Raw genomic sequence first — 21,766 nt, forward strand, 5'->3', positions numbered from 1 at the left:
ACATACTACTTTCATGTCTCAGACTGAAGAAGGGCAGTTTCCTAATTCACACTGCATCCTTGTAAATAGCTGAAACAGACACAGTGGGGTGGAGTCTCCCCTGAGTTAAACTGGTCTAACCCGGGATTAACTCCAGTAAAGCCAGTGCAGTTACACCACTGTAAAACAGGTGTGAGTCAAGAATCAGACCCTGGCTGTAAGTTGTTTGAGGATCTTCAACCCTGGGCTGTCCCTAAAACGTCTATGCACTAAGAACGGCACACTGCCTGCACTAGGACCTGCAAGAGAGAGTGACTCCATCTGGGGATTGTCCTGCACCAGGAAAATCTCCAGCTAGCTGGTTCAGGCAGCTTTATGACTCTGCATAGCCAGAGCAGAACAATGGGGCTGTAACAGGTCTGCCCCCCCGTAAACTTTATTATATAGTGCTGTAGGTGCACACTCCTTGAAATATCACATAGAGAACAGAATCATTGTCTGACAGAGCCAGGAGTCTGAAAGGGTAAATACAGTGCAGTATTTATACAGAAAGTACTGTACCCTGCTTGAGAATATTCCCTGAATCTACCATGGAACTAAAAAGTGTTTCCAAGTCTTTAAACTAAGGATGCAATTAATTTTAGTCAGAAATTCATGTTCAAACCCACGCAGAGCCCTTTTTTCCCCCCCAACTTGGGGTCATTCTTTAATGCATTTTAAATTGCTCTGTCAGTGGAAACTGAAGTAGTTTGTACTTCTGAAAGGTAAATGTGCTTCCTAAAATAAATTTTAGCCATTGCTTTAATCTCGCTTTAAAATCTGAGTTACTGATGTATGCATTGCGGCTTATGAAACTTAAGGTGAATATGTACCTTGCAGTGAATGTCTTTGTCTGTGTAGCCTACATATATAACCCTGGGAGAATATGCAGATATAATTAACTAAAGGCCTGATCCTGAGCCCCTCCTTTTGGTTTCAGTGGGATTTGCAAATGTTCGGCATGTACCAGAATCACACTTGAGATCCTTTTTTAGCCTGAGGGTTAAATACAGTACTACAGGTAGATTCTCTGCCCTGTTCTGCATCCTTGCTGCCACTTGGGCAGCGCACCAGGAGCAGAAACCACCCAACAAATTGTCTGCTGGGGATTCTCTTGCATGGGGAATGTCCAATGAGCACAGAGCCAGCACAGCCAGCCTCTACGCCTCCCTCCCTCCCTCCTATCAGTCCAAGCACAGAGACATGTCAGGGGGTCGGAGGGGGCAGGGTACACGGTGCTCTAGTTATCCCCAGTTAGCATATGAATCCTTGGAGACCATTGCCAGCTAGCACAAATTATATCAGCTGGTCTAACCTGGGCTGGGGGAAAAGACTCAAAGACTAGAACTGGCATAGGCGGTGAGTTATATGGGCCTGTGATGCCCGTGCTCCACCAATATTTAGGAACGTGGGCCCAGCTCCACCAATGTTTGGGCTTACTGCACTATAGGGGGACCCGCACTAACACCCCAGGCTGCCCTGGACCCCACGTCCCTCTGAAGCGCGGGGCCCAGGGCTGTTGCCCCAGTCCATCCTATGGACAAGACAGCTCTGCTTGGACCCGTTCTGGGGCACCACCAAAGATTATATAAACCTGGCACCCGTGAGAACTGGTGGCTGTTTTGCAGCTTCTCCCTTTCCCCCTCTCCTAGGGTAAGGCAGCACTGGGGAGAGGAGTCGTCATTTCCTAGGGATTCCCTGAAGCTCAGGCAGAGCCATTCAAGCTCCTGTCTTGCTCTTCCTGGGGTTTGCATGCCTTGGCAGGAGAGCCCCCACCTTCTCCCCACAGTGATAAGGAGGTTTCAAAAACTTCTGGTTAAAAATCAGAGGGCACCGAGCAGGAAAGGTATTTGTAACTCACACCTTAATCCAATACAAACTTCCTCCTTACCAAAGTCACCCTTGAAGGCTGCAGGTTAGACACCACTGCCCTAGATGAATTAAAGCTCCCACTTTGGTGTTGTCTCTTTCCCCACTTTCAAGAGCTCTTTAGTGTGGGAGGGATGCACTCTCGTATTTGCTATAGCTCCCCACCCCACAGCAATTGCTCCAGACCAGAAGTTGCTTTGGTAACAGATACACAAATGCATGTACCATTCTCCAAACAGTATCATCAAGAAAGACTTCAGATCTAATGGATGCTACTGAGGACCAACTGCAAATAATACAGCTGAGCCCTGGCTTCCTGCTCAAAAGGACAATAACAATTAGTCACACTTCATCACAAGCAGCCCAATGGGATTAATTGGAAAAATTGTGCCTGATGATTTACTCAGTAGGTATTACTGTGGGTGGCACACTGTATGAAGTTTCACAGGAATGCTTTTGTGTGGGGGTGTGAATTAATGTCCAAATATTGTGCAGCATTTACTAACCATGCTAGTCAACGAAGTAGAGTAGAGCACACATCCACACAGCACCTTGAAGCTGCATGGAAGGAAAAGGAAAAACAAGAACATGCCAATATATTAGAGGGAGGAGGGAAGAGAGGAATGCCCCTCTTCTCCTGTTAGGGTACAGGGTAAAAGAGGAGATCTGTATATATAATGATCAGTGCCCTTACAGTATGACAACTGGCCAGAATGACTATGAGTGCGTTAGCATCTCAATGCCAATCCTATCCTCAGTGCCAGCTCTAGTGTTAACTATAAAAGAATGCGCAATCTGCGTCACCCCATCATTCCTTTCTCCAGACAACCAGAACAGGAGCTCGGAGGGGTGATTTTTCTCACAGAATAGAGGGTGATTTTGTTTCATTCCAGTTTCCACGGGTTGCATTGTGCCATAGCCACCCTTTAGCACAATAGAACAGCAGGTCCAAGAACTTGTCCCTCTACAGAACCCTCGCTTCCTGGTGAGCAGAACCGCTGCATGCATGGTGCAGATGGCAGCGCCATTTTCAGAGCTATAAACAGTATCATTGTCATAGCTCTTTGAATGGTACTGCCATATGTACTGGAGAATCAGCATTTATGCTTGTAAGGGCTATGGGCCAGCTGGATTTTCTCCCCAAATGAAGTCAAATCCTGAAGTGTGAGTGAACATCGTGCTGCTTTGGTGGGATTCCCCCTCCCCGTTACTTATTCTTGAATCTCCAAGGATCTTCTCATCTGTCCTCTAACCTGCAAAAAGCAAGTGTCCTGCATTCCTAGAGGTTCGTTGTGAAGCCAGACCTTTTTGATCAATGCAAGAAGCAGCAGCAAGTCCATGAAGATGTTTGATGACAAATCAATCACACTGTGTGCATTTTCTTTACCACAGCAACTTATTTTTATGGCACAGTGTGTGTGTGTGTGTGTGTGTGTGTGTGTGTGTGTGTGTGTGTGTGTGTGTGTGTGTGAGAGAGAGAGAGAGAGAGATCTCTTCTTAAACAATCAGGTTTCTGTGGCTATAGACTAGTCTGATTTTCAATACAATCCATAATGTCCTTTCTTACATTTTTATTGGTGAATGGATAGCAGTGATGCACTATGTAGTAAAGTCAGAAGAACATGATGACAGAGCTCTATAAATGAAAAAAGGGAACCATACAGAGATTTTTAAAACCTGTGGAAGGAGAATGAATGTGTTGGCACAGAGTAAATATTTCATTGTGAAAACAGAAGCCAAGTTTTCATCAATGAATAGGAACCTCCCATACAATCCGCAGCAGAGCTTGTTTCCTGTAATGATGCTTTGGCTCTGTCTACTTATAGTTTTAGAGAGACAAGGGGGAGCAGGTGAGGTAATATCTTTTATCAAACCAACTTCTGCTGGTGGGAAAGACAAGTTTTCAAGCTGCACAGGGCTCTTCTTCAGGCCTGGAAAAGGTGCTAAGGCCAGGTCTATGCTAGGAGATTAGGTCGCTATAACAACATCGCTCAGGGGTATAAAAGATCCACACCCCTGAGCGATGCAGTTAAACCGATCTAACCCTCGGGTAGACAGTGCTATGAGCTTCTCCTGTTGACGTAGCTACTGCCTCTCACGGAGGTGGATTACCCAAGGATTGGGCTCACAACCCTGGGCTTAGCAGGCCAATGTTCAAACCACTCAGCTATCCCTCCCTGCTGCCAGATTCTGTAAAATCATAGCCTCTTTCATTCTCTAGAGCGCTTTCAGTTTGGTGGTCGTAATACTGCATGGTTTGTTTAAATACATGCTTGCCACAGAGACTCCAATGCAGACACTTGGCAAATTAATTATGTCTGTTCATGTATTTCTGCCAGCCAGGCACCTGCAGCTGCTCAACACATGCGCCATGGTCTCTTCCTTTTCAGTTCTGCAGTTCAGGGGACAGTTCTGTTTGTTTTGAACATAATTAAGTTCAGTTTTGTTTTGAACATAATTAAGCCTTAAGGACTGCTCTGGTACACTCATGAGACTCTCCACTTTTCTTTTGAGGTATCTTTCTACAAGCCATGAATCTGTTAATCTTCAATTACTAATGAGTGTGTGGGGTCTCCACCACTGCCCGTACAGTGATTTCTGTGTAAATCTTTTGAATCTTTCTTTGGCAGTTTGCATCTCCTTTCTTTGATGGTTTCTGGGGCTGGGATCATACTTGTCCATTGCTTGTTATTGCAACCAGATAATCTTTTACTTTGACTGAATCCTCATATATGTTGATGTTATATTATTCATTGTCAATTGCTTCCTCCACAGAAATCAAAACTTTTCCTTCATCTCATTATTGGATGTACATCCTGTCCATGTCTTGATTGAAATCCATGACACTATGCATCACCAGGATCTTTTTTGTTTGGATATTCAGTTTTTTTCTTCTCCTCTTGATTTCACTTGATCATTCCAGCGATGTACTGTACTACTGGTATGCCCCATGTATTAATGGCTCAGATCAAATTATTCAAGTGGAGTTTTGTCTTTAGAGTAGTTCTTATTAGTCTGTAATATTCTTTCCTCACTTCTTCTTTGACTTCTTATGTTGTAACTCCAACAGTTCTGTTATCCCAAGGAATCTGTAGGGGCCATGTTGAGAAATATCTTGGATAGTACCTTTGTTAGCTTGTATGCCCTCTGACTGTACCAGTCTACCCCTCTTTACAGTTGCCAGTGCACATTTAGCCAAGCCAACCCATAGCTTTATATCATCACCAAACTTTTCTGGACATCATCAATCTCTGTATCTCCTTTTGTGATCATCCATATCATTTAAGATTATCCATGTATAGCATTTATTAATTTTTATTGTTATTACCATTAATATTGCAATGGAGCCTAGAGGAATCAGGGCCCCATAGTGCTAGGCAGTATATTTCTATACTGGATAAGTAATAACAACAATAATTATCGCTAATGATGAATGAGTCCAAGCACTTCTGGTTAATATGAACACAGTAGCTGATTTAGATTCTAATTTAGACTCTGTGTTTATTCTGAGAACTAATTAACCCTTTTATTTGCTGGATGAAACTATTGTGCAGAACGTCCTGGATGAAACTCTTGTGCAGAACATCCTGTCAAACAGAGGACACAGTACAGTATGTTACTGTAATTAAATAAACAGATAACTGAGCTCAAGAAATTGCCTACAGTCATTAATTAGGATTAATTAGGCAAAATGATTTACAACTACAGAAGACAAAACTAAGGAATGCTTTTATTGGCTAGGAGAAGCAGCTGTGACACACTGTATTCATTACTTATATCTCAGGAACATGCTGTTCAGTAATACTAGAAAAGCAGCCTCATAAAATAAGTTTATTCAATGAACTGTGTTTTGCCCCAGAATACAACCACATTCTTGGTGAACTACAGATATTGTAATGATCAGTGCAGACAGCTCCTTCCTCAATAGATGGTACTGTATCTTTAACTTAGTAATAAGTGACTGTCTTGTATGTTGTTATTTTGGTGTATCTGATCTGAGGCTTTTAGCAGGAAATTCAGTCCTGCCTGCATGTGCTGGAGTTGGTACTTGCAGTGTTCCAATAAATCTCTGTGATTTGATAAGCAAATATTAAAACACGTCTATTGAGTGCTTACATGTTAAGAGCCTGGCCATAGAGAAGATGGAAGGAGTTGAAGAGCTCCCAAAATATAAAGAAGTTTTTCTTTCTAAACCATGCTTGAGGCCAGCACGTAGATCAGTTTGGTCCATGATTTGTCTCATCTTTTACTTTAAAAGCAACACATTCATCTGCATGATAGAATGATTACTCATGGGGGTCACTAATGCTGCTCAGTGATTGGAAATAGCTAGCGCATCTTGGAGTATTCAAATATGACAGATAATTATAATAATTGTCAGTGTTTCTTATTTTAGAAGGAGGGGAGTTCAAATTTGTCTCTTCCCCCACTCAGAAATAACACCACCACAAAACATTGCTCCTGGTCAAATCTGACATGCAGAATTGGAGCTAAATTTTACAAAAATGAAAAGAAAAAGTGTATACCAAATAAATGTTTATTTAATCCAGGATTCACAAACAACCAGCTGCTCGTCATTGTGTTCAAGTCCTGAGAACACACTGCATCTCACAGGAGATGCTCGGCACTTAAAAGAATCAGAGCCTTTTTCCTAGCTAGTACTTTCATCAGTAGATCTCAAAGTGCTTTACAAAGAAGGTCAGTATTATTATCTCCATTTTATAGATAGGGAACCTTAGACACAGACTGGTGAAGTGACTTACCCAAAGTCACCCAGAAGGCCCATGGCAGAGCAATCAATAGAAACCAGGTCTTCTAAGTCCCAATCCAGTGCTCTAGGCACTAGACTATACAGCCTAGTGGTGAATTGCTTTTGCTCTTTGTAGGTTTTTTTTCCCCACATACTTTCAAATGTGCAAATCTGTGTGAAATCTAATGTGCACAGACAACTGTCTGTTCATCACATAAACATGGCTAGTAAGAGCTGGTGCTATGTTTACTGTCAGCTGGTCTTAAAATACTTGGGTGACGTTAAACTGTGTGAAGTGTTTACAGTAAGAAGCTGATGATCGTAAAACACTTTAACTATTAAATCCTGGAGAGCATTTTGTTATAAGTGGCCAGTAACAATAGGAAGCTTGGAGTATAACGCTGAGATGGCCTTGCAATATTTGTATAGCGAACCCTCCTAGTAGGTGTGGGGCAACTTCAACTCCTGTTGAAGTGAATGGGAGTTAAGAGTGTTGAGCATCTCCAAGGAGGCTCTTAACACTTTGCCAGATCAGGCCCATAATGGCGAAGGCCCAGACCTAGCAAAGCACATAAACATGCTTAACTTAAAGCGTGTGAATAATGCCATTAAAGCCAATGTTCCAATTCTTATAGCTAAGCATGTGCTCAAATGTGCTTTGCTGAATCAGGGCCTAAAACATTCCTGGAACATGCTGAGAGCAAACAGTGTTTCTCTTTCTTGGTGCAGCAAAGATAATTATGCCATCATAATTTTAAATCCCATGATTTAGTTGGGAATTGGTCCTGCTTTGAGCAGGGGGTTGGATTAGATGACCTCCTGAGGTCCCTTCCAACCCTGATATTCTATGATTCTATGATCAATTTATTTGCTGGATTTAATATTATGCTTCTTTCTGAGCTTCTGATTTTGCAGACATAATGCGTATATATAGAATGTATATGGAAAGATAATCTCCATATTTTATCTATCTACCAGGACCGTGTTGCCTTACTAATGGTGGTTTCCTTCTGGACTGATGAAACCGATCATCCTTGTAGTGGTCAGACTGACTTCTCTCAGTAATGTATTGTTTTCACATCTGCATGGCATGCTTCAAGGCTCACAGTTCCTGATTTCTTACTGGCAGTCTAATACTTAGTTTTAGTCGCTAAACCCACACTTTTGCAACTGTTGTTGCTCACTAGTCTAAGACCTTGTATAGTGATTTAAAATAATGGAATGCACTAAAACTTGTTTGGCTTGGAAACAGTTGAGATTCTGTGCCTGTATTCATTGTCACTGCTTAATACATCAGTATAAAATGATTGAATTATCTTAAACATTTAAGAAGTTTTTAATTTTGACAACTGAACTGCTTTTTGATGGTTTCAGAGGTGAGTATAGTTGAGTCCGACTGGAACTGTAAGAGGTTCTTGTGTAGTTTGCAGTCAAATCATTCTTAGAATGCACTAGATACTTAGGTGCAAATCTGATTTCCAATTTCTCTTTCAAAGTAAGGCCCACTTTTCAGGGAGAATGCACTGGTCCCTTCTGCACCATTAGGGAAATCTGTGTAATTGTAAGAATTATTTGGAGGTAGGATAATCTTCCAAAGGAAGTGGTGGAATAACTACCTTTGGAGATAATGAAGTTTGGACCAATCAGTGAAGTCTGGGATAATTAAATGACCTTACAATGGTGTAAGGAAACAGGCTAGATGCTGTACTCATGGCTTCTTCTGACCCAAAGAACTGTTTGAAATTTGTATATAATTGATCCTTAAACAAGTTCATATTTCCCTCTCCTAACTGTGAACAGAGATGGTTTAACTTTGCACTGAAAAGTATGTGATTTATAGGAGGTTGGGTGACCTGCCTGAGCCTTTGTAGGAAAGTGGAGCTCTTCTACTGATTCACCCTAGACTCAGGAGTTAAGACCTTCCATTAAGATGCAAAGTACTCACTGATGAATCATGTTGGCTAGTGGTTCTAATTAGCTCCCCCCACAGTACAAAGGAGGTGGGAGTTGTCTGTTTTGACAAGAGGGAAAATTAAGGAGCTAGAGTAGATTCCTTTAGGAACAGCCAGGCTCAGGGAAGAAGTTTAGACAGATGTTATGCTGTGTGAATGTTACTGAGAAACATCATAAAGTCAGACCCCAGGAAGGGTGTAAGTTTGGCTACAAGCTCAGGGTCAGTCTGACGTGGTGAGGATTTCAGCTAGGGATTCACTAGAAGATACAGGAAATTCAGGACAAAGAGTTTTAGAGTTTGTACTTGATTGATGCCAGGACAGGAAAACTAACGCCCCAAACTCTCTCCCCACCCCTCACATTGTTGTGCCTTTTCTTTCTGCACACATGGGATCTAAGGAGGAGAGAGCATTAGTATTTATAGTGAACGTACAGTCTTCTCTTCTTTCTTGTCATTCCACCTTCATGTTATTTTAAATATTGTTTACTAGATGTAGAACATTTTAATTGCCTGGTCCCATCTGCCAGGTTAAGGTGAAAGACCCACCAACCCCTGTTTTCATTTATTTGCAATGCTGGAAGCCAAGAACATAAAGGGATATAATGAATTTTCCTTCTCTGTCAGCCTGCTGTCTCTCAACATCTCCAAAAAATCTCTAGTCTTCTTGCCAGTTTACACCAACTGATTTCAAAGGAGCTAGGCCAGTTCACATCAGCTAATGATCTGGACCCTCCTATTTTGTTAGTTCAAAGAATCCTAGAAATTAGAGTTGGAAAGGCCAGTTAGCTCTCCCACTGCAGCTCAGTGCCAATGCAGGTTGTTCCCCTTTATACATATTTTTTAGTGTCCAAAATGATGACGCTTCCACTATTCCCCTGGGGAATTTACTCCCCAGACTAATATTCAGTCTACACTTTCCCCTCCTTATTTTAATTCCATTACTCCTAATTCTACCTTCATGGTCTCACTAAATAATTCCTCTCCCTTCTTGATGGTCAGACCCCACACACATTTTGTTGACTGTTCTCATGTTCCCCCATCATCGTCCTTTATCGTGAATGGCAATTGCAGAAAGTCAAGACTGTCTGTGTAATAATGTTAAGCTTTAAAACCAGAAAATTTAAATTGAGAGCTGAGTGCTGATGCTGTCTACATCCTGGGGGACATTCGGGTAGGTTTCATTTAATTGTCTGCATATATTTGATCACATCTCATAGCTAGGTACCCAAGGACCTAGCCTTTAATTCCATTTTAAAATATGAGAGTTCAGATGTAAGCTAAATTCTGCTCATGAATTCAGATGTAAATATTTAGATTTGGATGTTCATAAATAGCAACTGATAATATAATGGGCACAAACAAAGGCTTCAAGACTTGATGAGGGCCATTGTGTGTTGGTTCAAGGAAATGAGTTTTACACCTTGCCTCTGTACTCCAGAATAAACCACACACAGTTTGGCAGAAAGAGAGATCTTTGCTCTAGAATAAATCACTTCCTGTTTAGAGAGAATGGATGTCTGCTCAGTTTTCCCAGATCATCATCATCATAATCATCACCACCATCATCATCATTTATTTATTTGAATAAACGTAGTGCCCAGAAGCCCTAGCTATGGATCACAACCCCATTGTGCTAGGCACTTTTCAAACATAGAACAAGGCTAAGGACTGGATGTGTAAGCAGAGGACTTAAGATGAGTCTCTACAAGACAATAACAGATAAGTGTATGAAAAGAATAGCAAAAATCTTAGAATGCGTTTTACTGTATTACCTAGGAACCCCACTCAAGGAACAGGGTCACATTGTGCTATGTGTTGTACAGATAAAAAAGGGACTGCACCTCATAATGTTTTTTCGTTTGTTTGGGGGCGTTTTTTGTTGCACAAAATCATGCATGTGTATGATCCTTTGAACGGTTATTTCTAAAATAAGGGGCAAAGTTCATCTGGTATTGGCTTGACCTAGAATGGGGAACAGTAAGCATAAAGTAAGGTCTGTCTCTCAAAATAACAGACAGCTGGTTTCCCTCAAAGGTCTCAGATCACTTAGATTTGAGACCACTGAGCTAAATTGCAATGTTCTGTTTTGACTGACATTGATTATTGTTTCTTGCTGTCTCAGAATAGAGCCAAAAATAAATTTGAGCAAGGTTCTGTAAGCAATGGGAGAATCATTAAGCTGTCAGACTAAGACAGAGAATAAGGGCATGTCTATTCTACAGCAGCACCGCTGTGTTGCTGCAGCGCTGTAGAATAGACACTTCCTAAATCAGTGGAAAGGGTTCTCCTGTTGCTGTAGTTAATCCACCTCTATGAGAGGCAGTAGCTAGGTCAACAGAATGATTTTTCCATTGACCTAGCCACATCTACACTTGGGTCAGATCAACCTAACTACATAGTCCAGGGAGCAAAATTTTTCACATCCCTGAGTGATGTAGCTAGGTTCACCTAAGTTTTAGGTGTAGACCAGGCTTAGAGAGAGGATCGTCTTCTCTCTGAGGCAGAAAATACAGAAACCCTAAGAAAATCGAAGAACAGGATATTGCTTCCTGAAGCAATTCTACCTTATTTGGTTTCTTGTTAACTTGAAATTATAAAATGACACATAAACCAACAGGCCATTGAGTGGGGCTGCTGTTTTTGTCTTGCTTGGATCAATCCTCATACATGTAGAAAGACTTCATCTCTAAAGGATGTCATGAAATGTCAACATTTATATTGCTATAATACCCTGCATTTGCACTCACACATACAAATATTGCTTTAAAGGTCACATTCACACCAGAGCATGCTGAGCTTTGGGATATTCCAATAAATCTTATTCTGAGAGTTAGAAAAGATAAACTCTGATTGGTTTGGTGAAGTCCTTCAATTAACATACAGCACAGTAAAGTCCTAAGCAGTCATCTGCGACAGAGTAATTCATTAACTGGCGGGGACAGAGGAATCACCGTCATAGAAGCATGGCAGAGGGAAAATTATTTGGACTTTAGGAATCAAACTATGAAGTCAATGCACTTCATAGAAAATCAATGCACTTTTCTAACTCCCTTTAGTATTAAAAGGTAAAGAATACAACCAGGAAGTTCTAGGTCCAAAAATGTAATCTTTTAACAGGTTTTACAAAGCCTAATGTAAATCCTCTAGAAATGTTTTCATGATTATGTTTTATTGCAGTGGTAACATTTTTTTTTATTCTAACCATACTGCAGATTTGGAAGCCCAAAGTCTGTAATAGCACATGAGTTCCAGTTAGTGAATCGGACCACAACAGAGGGACAGATCTCAGTCAATGTAACTTTGTGTAGGCCCATTGACTTCAATGGAACTATGCTGATGTACACCAGCTGAGGATCAGGCCTGGAAAGTGAAACTAACCAATCCAGTTTCACTGCTCAGACTGAAGGAAATGCAAATAATAAGTAATAAAAACAGCATAAACGGATGAAAAATCAATTAGATTTTTTTTAAAAATTGTCTGGGTTTAACTAAATTGCTACTAGCAATGTGGTTGATAAGGAATTTCTTTTAAATATATCATTTTTATCCTGACAGTGCTTTTCGAAATGGAAGTTTCATGCATGGATCAAAGGGAAAATTCACCCCTTAGAGTTTACATAAAACCCATACCACTAATCTAGTTTTAATTTTAAAAAGAAGTTGTTCAGGCATTTATATCTTGTCCTTAAATTCACACTACTTTTTTCTTTGTAGAAAAATTCGCACTTCTGCCTCACAGTGATTATTGATTTATTACAAAGTAGGGCTGATCAAACAGAATTTGCCAAATGCAAATTTGGTGAATTTGGGCTTATTTGTTGCATCTTAAAGTATTTACAGAATACTATTAATTGAGAATCTATTTGGTATTTTAAAATATCCCATGAATATTACAGGCACATGAATGACAAGCCTCTGGATTATTCATTAACTATTTGATCTTGAAATTCAGTATTCAGACTTCAATACCCAAGTTGCAAGTGGGTTGTTCTCAGTCATATGGACATTACTCATGTAACTGATATGTTACTTAAATAGGGCTGAAAATATGTATTTGACTGAATCATTCAGGCTAGTTCCAAAGCTTTATGAATGCCAATGGGCTAACTATGATTGAGTCAATCAAAGACTAAATATTTATGAAGTATTGGGGAATTTTTTTCTCCAGTGTTTGATCAGCACAGTTGCAGAGTTTTCTGCTCCTCTCCTTCTCTGTGTGTGGTGTTGCTACAGAGCCATAGAATTCACTTTAGAGGAATAGAATCACTGATTGCCTGGGGCAGAGTGCTGATGTAGGAAGCACATTCTCTGCTACTTCTGATGGCTGCGAGTCCGGGAGCTGCTGCTTTTGAGTTAAGCAAGTAATTTCTACTATGGCAATTGTTAGAATCTGGCCTTTGAATCCAATGAGACTCCACTGTGTTGTTTTTCCTGATTCTGTTGAGCCCTTCAATTTTCTCTTGCTTCCAGGATTTACTGAGCTCCAGCATGATCCTCATCCTGGTCCTTTCATCCTTCCCTGATGACCAGGTAACTCACTCAGTTTAGATCTAGATTCATCTGTGTCCTGAAAAAACCTGCTCTCTTGTGCGTGCACTCGCTCCCTCATTGTAAATCACTCACATCCGAAAGAAGCTTACAAACTATGCCCAGCTGTTTGCTTTGCTGTTTGGGGGCTCTGTGACACGCCCTCTGACATATAGCACCTCACACATTTGTGCCCTAACAGATCTGGAAGCTTGGCTCTTTCACTTTAGTAATCTAATAGTAACTTCATTCTCAGGTGATTTCAGTTGCACTTGTTACAGTTTACTCTGTAAGGGTAAAATCCTAGCTCCGTTGAAGTCAGTGGGAATTTTGCCCTTAGTCCGTTAACTGGGGCCCAGTCCTGTAAGTGCTGAGCCCCACGTCAGTACATTTCTCATTTTAAATCATTTGCTTAGGAAACCTTTCAAATGTTGTCAGTTAGCGTAAAGCAAAGCATAGTTAAAGCAAAGCATAGTTTTGAGTGAAAGCTCATTAGACAATGCCAAATGCATTCATTTGGTAGCTACCCATCTTTAATAACTTTTACTGTGCAAGCTGCAGGGTAAAATAATAGAATTTAAAAGAAGCCATGGTTTCTAAATGAAGATATATTATATGGGCATCCTCTACTTTTTTGGTGAAGGCTCAGATTTGTAGCAAAGGTGTATGTGCATATAAATGAACACTTTACCTGTGAATGCAATAACTAGACATCCAACTGGTCACAGGAAATGTCAGAGTTACCATTATTGCATTCACAGGTAAAGTGTTCATATATATCAGGAGTAGGCAACCTATGGCACATGTGCCAAAGGCGGCATGCAAGCTGATTTTCAATGGCACTCACACTGCCTGGGTTCTAGCCACCGGTCCAGGGGGCTCTGCATTTTAATTTAATTTTAAATGAAGCTTCTTAAACATTTTAAAAACCTTATTTACTTTACATACAGCAATAGTTTAGTTATATATTGTAGACTGATAGAAAGAGACCTTCTTAAAACATTAAAATGTATCACCGGCACGCAAAATCTTAAATTAGAATGAATAAATGAAGACTCGGCACACCACTTCTGAAAGGTTGCCGACCCTGATATATATTTAAGGCTAGCTTTTTTTTTAAACCCAGAGAATTAAATTCTATTGAAACCTATAATAAATAATAATCATGTTGCCTGCTTCAATAGAGGTCACACAGTGTCTCTTTGATCCTGAGATAGCTACGAAGCTAATCACCATAATTTAAACTGCAGAAAGAGGCATTGTCTAATGGGCATTATTTACAAAACAAGTGTACTGCAGGATATTAAACAGACACTCAACTTATAGTTGCTGGTAATGTTAAACCTCATGCCTTTGGCCCTAATTTACTACGTTTCATGAATACAAGGGGTTTGGTTTGATTTTACCTTGTTTGTGCCCAGTGTTATCCTGCTAGTTAAATGTAAATGGACTAAAACTTGCAAGGAACATGGCTTACTGCAGTCTTGGCAAAGGGTTCTCAGTTTCATGCATGGTGCAGACAGCAGCACTAATTTGTGCTCATAGGCTCATCGTCTATAAGGGTCTCATTTATATTTGAGGTTACCTGCAATGTAACTATGAGCCTTCCAACTGATCCTTGCATGCCAGATGGCATCAGAGCTCCAGGTGCTAAATGAAAGGACTCCAGGAACCTTTGACTTCCGTATGGAACGGAGACTTTCTGGAGAAAGAGGGTCATGCCAGAGCAGGGAAGGGAGATGACTTTGTTGGGGATTGGTGTATGTGTTCCTCTCAGCTGGTTGCCAGACATTCTGAATGGGCCTAGTTACCTCATCCCCTGGCCAGAATCAATGCACTGACCAATGCAACCAAGGCTCTTACAGAGTGAATTGCAGTCTGCAGGCAACATGTGCAATAGTGGATCTGAAAATGGCCTGCCCCACTGCTCTTTTTTCTCATCAGACCCCTCAGAGGATAAACAGAGCTCTGTGATGGTGCTGTCCATTCCCTTGGAGCCCCCGAGTGGCTGTCCCTCACTCCCGTGCAGCTTGTCCTCAGTCTGTCTCTCTCACTGCTCCCCAGTTGGGGAAAAGTCCTTCAGTTCTGACTGATTCAGATGGTCTGTGCATGACCTTAACAGGTCTCTACTGGATACTTTCTAAGGACGGGGAGCTCTTTTCGCTATGGTATTTGGAACCAGAACCAGCTCCTATTAGAAAGATTGGGGGGCAGTTTTTTTTCCCTGGGTTAGTGTCACAAATAAAAGTGTATTTATGTGAACCCCCTGACCTTGTTGGGAAAAACTGGTGAGACTGACACATAGCAATTGCCTGGGCTTCTTGCTAGGAGATGCTCAAGAGCAGTGTTACGAGGACTGGGAGAGCTGTATTCAGATAAGGGGCCGTCACACCAGGATGTTTGGGAGTGTGTATATCTAACACAACATGTCTAGACTTAGCCACTGAATCACATGAAAATGAATGGCAGGGGGGATGTTACAGCCCAGCACGCAGTGACAAATGTTTAGCCACCTGTGTCACCTCCTATTGCTCCCCGCTGCATCCATGAAGGGCAGCTAGTGCACAATGTGCCATTAACTTGCCAGTGAATGAATGAGAGAAATAATCTGGTGAGAGGATCCTCCCTGGAAGGTCAATATGTCAAAGCTGGGCACTAAACACATACCTATTCATTGTTTTATTTTGGTATTATGTTTAACTAAGCTAAAGATGAGGATCAGCTATCAGGGAAAGGGATGTGTATATGGGGGTGGGGGACCAGACAGGGTAAGAGAGATCACTTGGGCTACCATCCCTTGGGGGAATTAGGAGAAACACTATATTAGGCTCATCTTCTATAAGGGTCTCATTTATATTTGAGGTTAGGCACATGCTTAGGCTAGAGCTGGTCAACATTTTTTATTCAAAACACTTCTCAATGTTGTGTGTGTGTCAAAATGGAAAATTCCCTCTGAAATGTCTGATTTTAACAAAACAAATGTTCTGTTTCTGTCAAAACAAAAACTTTTACAATTCATATTTTTATGAAACTCCAAACACTTTTAAATAAAAAAAAACAGTTTTTGTTTTTATCAATTTTTTTGCAAGAATAAAAAAAAAAATTCCCAAACAGCTCAAGCTTAACTGTCTTCTTGGACAGGGCCCTAAGTAACCAGACTTCCAGGCACTGTGGGCATAATACTGCCCTTCATGGTCTGAGTCACTGGGAAGCCAACTATTTTGGAATGCAATGTTTCCATTCCATGAGGAATCAACCTCAGTTGTTTTTGTCACCACTTACGTGCTTTTAGAAATGGACTATATTTTTTTTCAAGCAGATGAAAGATCTAATTATAGTATTTGCAAGATCTCCTATTATGAAGAACATTCATAATCTTCTATTGGAATTTTCTTCCTGGTTCTTCCTTGTATTTTAGTAATTAAAATATCTTGTTACAAGAAACCTACTGTGAACAATCCTACATGTGTGGATAGAAATAAATCCTTCATAATGGGATGCTGTGTATTTCTAACATTGCTGAGCACTACTGAGGACCTAATTACTCTGCTGATTATCAGACCTGCTATATGTGCTGTGCTAATTATGGTGCAAAAATGAACTATAGACCAAATACACAGGTAATCACAGTAGACAATGTAACTCCAGATGTAATGCTAATGAGGGAGAAATGTAAATGTAAGAGGGGGAGAGGAATGGGTTTGGATTCTGTAGTGTGTAGCTTAAATGGCCTTCCCTCCCCCCCCCCCCCCACACATTTCCTCTCTCCCTGGTGTGAATAATGATAAAATGGTTTTAGAACCCTGAACACTAGTATTTCTTTCAGTGATGTCAGGGCCATGATAGTCATGCAGGGTCTGATTGTTTGCCTTACTCCTATGAGCACATTAAATATCATAACAGAAAAAGGACATTGCAGAGAGGAAAAGCTCTGGCATATCTGAAGTGGGAAAATTCACCTTTTCTTGATTGACTTCATCCTGTGGATCCTCTTTTTGCCACTATCTCTCTGTGCCATACCCAGGATCATAGTCCCTAAGTTCCACGACTTATTGCTAAAGTAGACAGGAATAGCCTGAGATGGAAAATGGAGGCACGTGATAGCCATGTGTGAGTGAAGGTCTGAAGGGTGTAAACACCTGAGGAGGGTGCAGAACTGGCCAGTCTGGACCAGGGGGGAACCTAGCTTGGAGTAATGGGGATGGAATAGATCTCAGGGATATTTAAGATGATGAGCAGGATAAGTTTCTCAGCAGTGACATCCATTAGCATAGAATATCAGAGTTGGAAAGGACCTCAGGAGGTCATCTAGTCCAACCCCCTGCTCAAAGCAGGACCAACTAAATCATACCAGCCAGGGCTTTGTCAAGTCTGACCTTAAAAACCTCTAAGGAAGGAGATTCCCCCACTTCCCTAGGTAACCCGTTCCAGTGCTTCACCACCCTCCTAGTGAAAAAGTTTTTCCTAATATCCAACTTAAACCTCCCCCCACTGCAACTTGAGACCATTACTCCTTGTTCTGTCATCTGGTACCACTGAGAACAGTCTAGATCCATCCTCTTTGGAACCCCCTTTCAGATAGTTGAAAGTAGCTATCAAATCCCCCCTCATTCTTCTCTTCTGCAGACTAAACAATCCCAGTTCCCTCAGCCTCTCCTCATAAGTCATGTGCTCCAGCCCCCTAATCATTTTTGTTGCCCTCCTCTGGACTGTTTCCAATTTTTCCACATTCTTCTTGTAGTGTGGGACCCAAAACTGGACACAGTACTCCAGATGAGGCCTTATCAATGTCAAATAGAGGAGAATGATCACGTCCCTCGATCTGCTGGCAATGCCCCTACTTATACAGCCCCAAATGCTGTTAACCTTCTTGCAACAAGGGCACACTGTCGCCTCATATCCAGCTTCTCGTCCACTCTAACCCCTAGGTCTTTTTCTGCAGAACTGCTGCCTAGCCATTCTGTCCCTAGTTTGTAGCAGTGCATGGGATTCTTCCGCCCTAAGCAGGGCTGGTGCAACCCATTAGGCAACCTAAGCGGTCACCTAGGGTGCTAACATTTGGGGGGCGGCGACCATGGCAGCCAGTTCTTTGGCCACCCCGGTTGCCGGCGGTATTTCGGGGGTGGAACCTTCCACCACCTCTGTCAGGGGTGGCATTTCAGGGGCGGGACCTTCCGCCGCCTCTGTCAGGGCAGCATTTCGGGGGTGGGACCTTCTGCCGCCTCTTTCAGAGGCGTCATTTTGGGGGCAGGACCTTCCACCACCTAGGGCACCAAAAAAGCTGGCGGCGCTCCTGGCCCTCAGTGCAGGACTCTGCACTTATCCTTGTTGAACGTCATCAGATTTCTTTTGGCCCAATCCTCTATTTCTCTAGGTCCCTCTGTATCTTATCTCTACCCTCCAGCGTATCTACCACTTCTCCCAGTTTAGTGTCATCTGCAAACTTGCTGAGAGTGCAATCCACGCCATCCTCCAGATTATTAATGAAGATATTGAACAAAACCGGCCCCAGGACCGACCCTTGGGGCACTCCGCTTGATACCAGCTGCCAACTAAACATGGAGCCATTGATCACTACCCGTTGAGTCCGACGACTAGCCAGCTTTCTATCCACCTTATAGTCCATTCATCCAGCCCATACTTCTTTAACTTGCTGGCAAGAATACTGTGGGAGACCGTATCAAAAGCTTTGCTAAAGTCAAGGAATAACATGTCCACTGCTTTCCCCTCATCCACAGAGCCAGTTATCTCATCATAGGCAATTAGGTTAGTCAGGCATGACTTGCCCTTGGTGAATCCATGCTGACTTTTCCTGATCACTTTCCTCTCTAAGTGCTTCAGAATTGATTCCTTGAGGACCTGCTCCATGATTTTTCCAGGGACTGAGGTGAGGCTGACTGGCCTGTAGTTTCCTGGATCCTCCTTTTTCCCTTTTTAAAAGATGGGCACTACATAGCCTTTTAACAGTCATCTGGGACCTCCCCTGATCGCCATGAGTTTTCAAAGATAATGGCCTGCAATCACATCCGCCAACACTTTTAGCACCCTCAGATGCAGCGCATCCAGCCCCATGGACTTGTGCTTGTCCAGATTTTCTAAATAGTCCTGAATCACTTCTTTTTCCGCAGAGGGCTGGTCACCTCCTCCCCATGCTGTGCTGCCCAGTGCAGAAGTCTGGGAGCTGACCTTGTTCTTGAAGACAGAGACAAAAAAAGCATTGAGTACATTAGCTTTTTCCACATTCTCTGTCTCCCTCATTCAGTAAGGGGTCCACACTTTCCTTGACCTTCTTCTTGTTGCTAACATACCTGAAGAAACCCTGCTAGCTGCAACTCCAAGTGTGAGTGTTTGACCTTCCTGATTTCACTCCTACATGCCTGAGCAATATTTTTATTTTCCCCCCTGGCCATTTGTCCAATTTTCCACTTCTTGTAAGCTTCTTTTTTGTGTTTAAGATCAACAAGGATTTCACTGTTAAGGCAAGCTGATCGCCTGCCATATTTCCTATTCTTTCTACACATCGGGATGGTTTGTTCCTGCAACCTCAATAAGGATTCTTTAAAATACAGCCAGATCTCCTGGACTCCATTTCCCTTCATGTTATTCTCCCAGGGGATCCTGCCCATCAGTTCCCTGAAGGAGTCAAAGTCTGCTTTTCTGAAGTCTATGTGGAATAGTCTCTCAAGTGCAGTACCACTACCTGGGACATCTGAAATTAGGCTGGACAAAGCAATGGAAAGTGTGCTTTCGGGAACAATCCAGCATTGGCAGAGAAATGGCTTGGGTGAATTAATAGGTCTTTACCATCTCTAATGTCTATAATGAGGAGCGTATGAGTCAGAGATGGAGTGAGTTAGGGAAGGGTTCTCTTCACTGAGAATGATTATGCTCCTGAGTGCTGTTCAGCAGGATTTACTTCTGACAAAAATCACCAATCATTCCATGTCATCCAACTGCCCCCTACTGCTCTCTGAGAGGAGATATGAGGCTCTGCAGCTGTATCCACTGGGATCCTCTGAGCAGCTGTGAACAAAAAGCAAAATCCCCAGTTAAAATATAAATACGTTTTAAAAAATTGTATATATTTCAACACAATGTAACCTGGTATTTTATCATATTGGTATTTGGACACCGTGGTGATGAGCTCTTTATAAATACAAAGAGAATGATGATTGATTAGGCAGGGGGCTCTCCATCATCATTTCTCAGCCTGTCTAGAGATTTGTCTTTCAGGTGCTTAGCTCAACAAATCCACTCAGCCTCCATCTGTAACTCACAGAGCAACAGTCCAGTAGCTGAGGGATGCTGAGCCACCATCGTCACTGTAAATGGAGGTGGAGAATTCAGGCTGAATTAGCTGATTAAGGTTCCAAGCTAGACTCTAGAGTATGGTGCATAGTGAACAGCAAGGAGTAAGTCTCAAAGGCCCAGATCGGGAAAGGTATTTAGGCTCCTAATTCCCATTTATTTCAATGGGAGTTAGGACCCTAGATACCTTTCAGGATCTGGGCCTAAATGTTCAGAGGTTGTGTTCATGTAAACACCCAAATTCTGAAGTTTTTTCAGAACTCTTTAGCATCTCAAGTCTGTAGGATTTGTCTGGGAGCTTCCTCCTTTCGTCTATGAAGAGGTGAGCGATAAATCATTAGTCATTTTCAAGAGAGGTGTGTAGTGAATGTATTAACGATGTGCTGGAGGAACACAGCATCTATTGTTCTCAGGGGAATCAAAACTGTCATTAGGAAAATGAGGCAGATTGCTTTTAAAGTAGCTGGTGAAAGCTCCCACGTTTGCTAGCTCTGTAAGATGTAGTCATCTGCTTGTGCACAGAATAGGAACATGGGAGATCAGACTGATGGGCTATCTGAGCACAGGGACAACAGCAGCAAAAGCTTCCAACATTCCTTTCTCCTACCTCTGAAGGACCATGTTTTGGTGCTGAGCCTTCATCCTCATCAAGTCATTGTTCTCTCTGAGGCTGACAACAAGGCGGGCAATTATGACAACAGTGATAGCGCATTTTGGGATGTGGACACCTCTCTGTTTAGGACACAACTGTATTTCAGTTGCTCATTTGACAAAGACCACCAAACCAAGCCATCAATGGCTTTCAGTTGTGGCGCTGACCTGGGCTGGATTCAAAAAAGTGTTGTAGAGGAAAAAGACTCTGCACCCCACAACCACTCTCCTGAGTGCTCTCTCCCCTGGATAATGCAGATTTAAATTTTGAACTAACAGTTTTTTAATATGTTCCATGGCCTGTTACAGAGAGAGATTATTTGCATACAACTAGAGCAGACATGCAGATGTGCAAGCCACACATGCACACACGCTTGATTTGAGAGTTCAGATCCTCTTCTAGGTCACAAGAAAAAACTAATTTACTGCTGTCATCTGAAATCAAACCAGGCCTACTTTAGCAATGTCACACCTAGCAATCAATCACTGATCAACAAGGAATGGACTTTGAAGGCCCAGGCCACTGCTTCTTGAAGCCAATGGAAAAACTCCATTTGTCTTCAACGAGGGAGGGGTCGGGGTCTAAGGCCATAGAACCCTGTTTTTGGCGTGTCTCCACATCTTGTGAGGTCTGAATGAACAACTGACGTGCTGAAGGCTTCTTGGTGATGGAGGGAATGTGAAACGCT

General features: G+C 42.0%; 1 protein-coding gene across 5 annotated transcripts in view; it reads left to right on the forward strand.

The window, feature by feature from the left end:
• Nucleotides 1-21,766, forward strand: part of HTR4 (5-hydroxytryptamine receptor 4) — a 213,068-nt gene that overhangs the window by 171,382 nt on the left and 19,920 nt on the right. Inside the window, exon 8 of one of the 5 annotated variants that reach the window (XR_005584171.1) lies at nt 13,062-13,121. The exons of 3 other annotated variants lie outside the window; for them this stretch is intronic. Coding sequence is in view for 1 of the 2 variants with exons in the window: in XM_039486719.1 (XP_039342653.1) it covers nt 7,616-7,634 (19 nt within the window). In the remaining variant the exon portion in view is untranslated. Of the gene's footprint in view, nt 1-7,615; nt 7,663-13,061; nt 13,122-21,766 lie in introns of those variants that run through there. One more of the 5 variants, XM_039486719.1, reaches the window with a different exon arrangement.

Source organism: Mauremys reevesii, linkage group 8, assembly GCF_016161935.1.
Source record: "Mauremys reevesii isolate NIE-2019 linkage group 8, ASM1616193v1, whole genome shotgun sequence".
NCBI lineage: Eukaryota > Metazoa > Chordata > Testudines > Geoemydidae > Mauremys > Mauremys reevesii.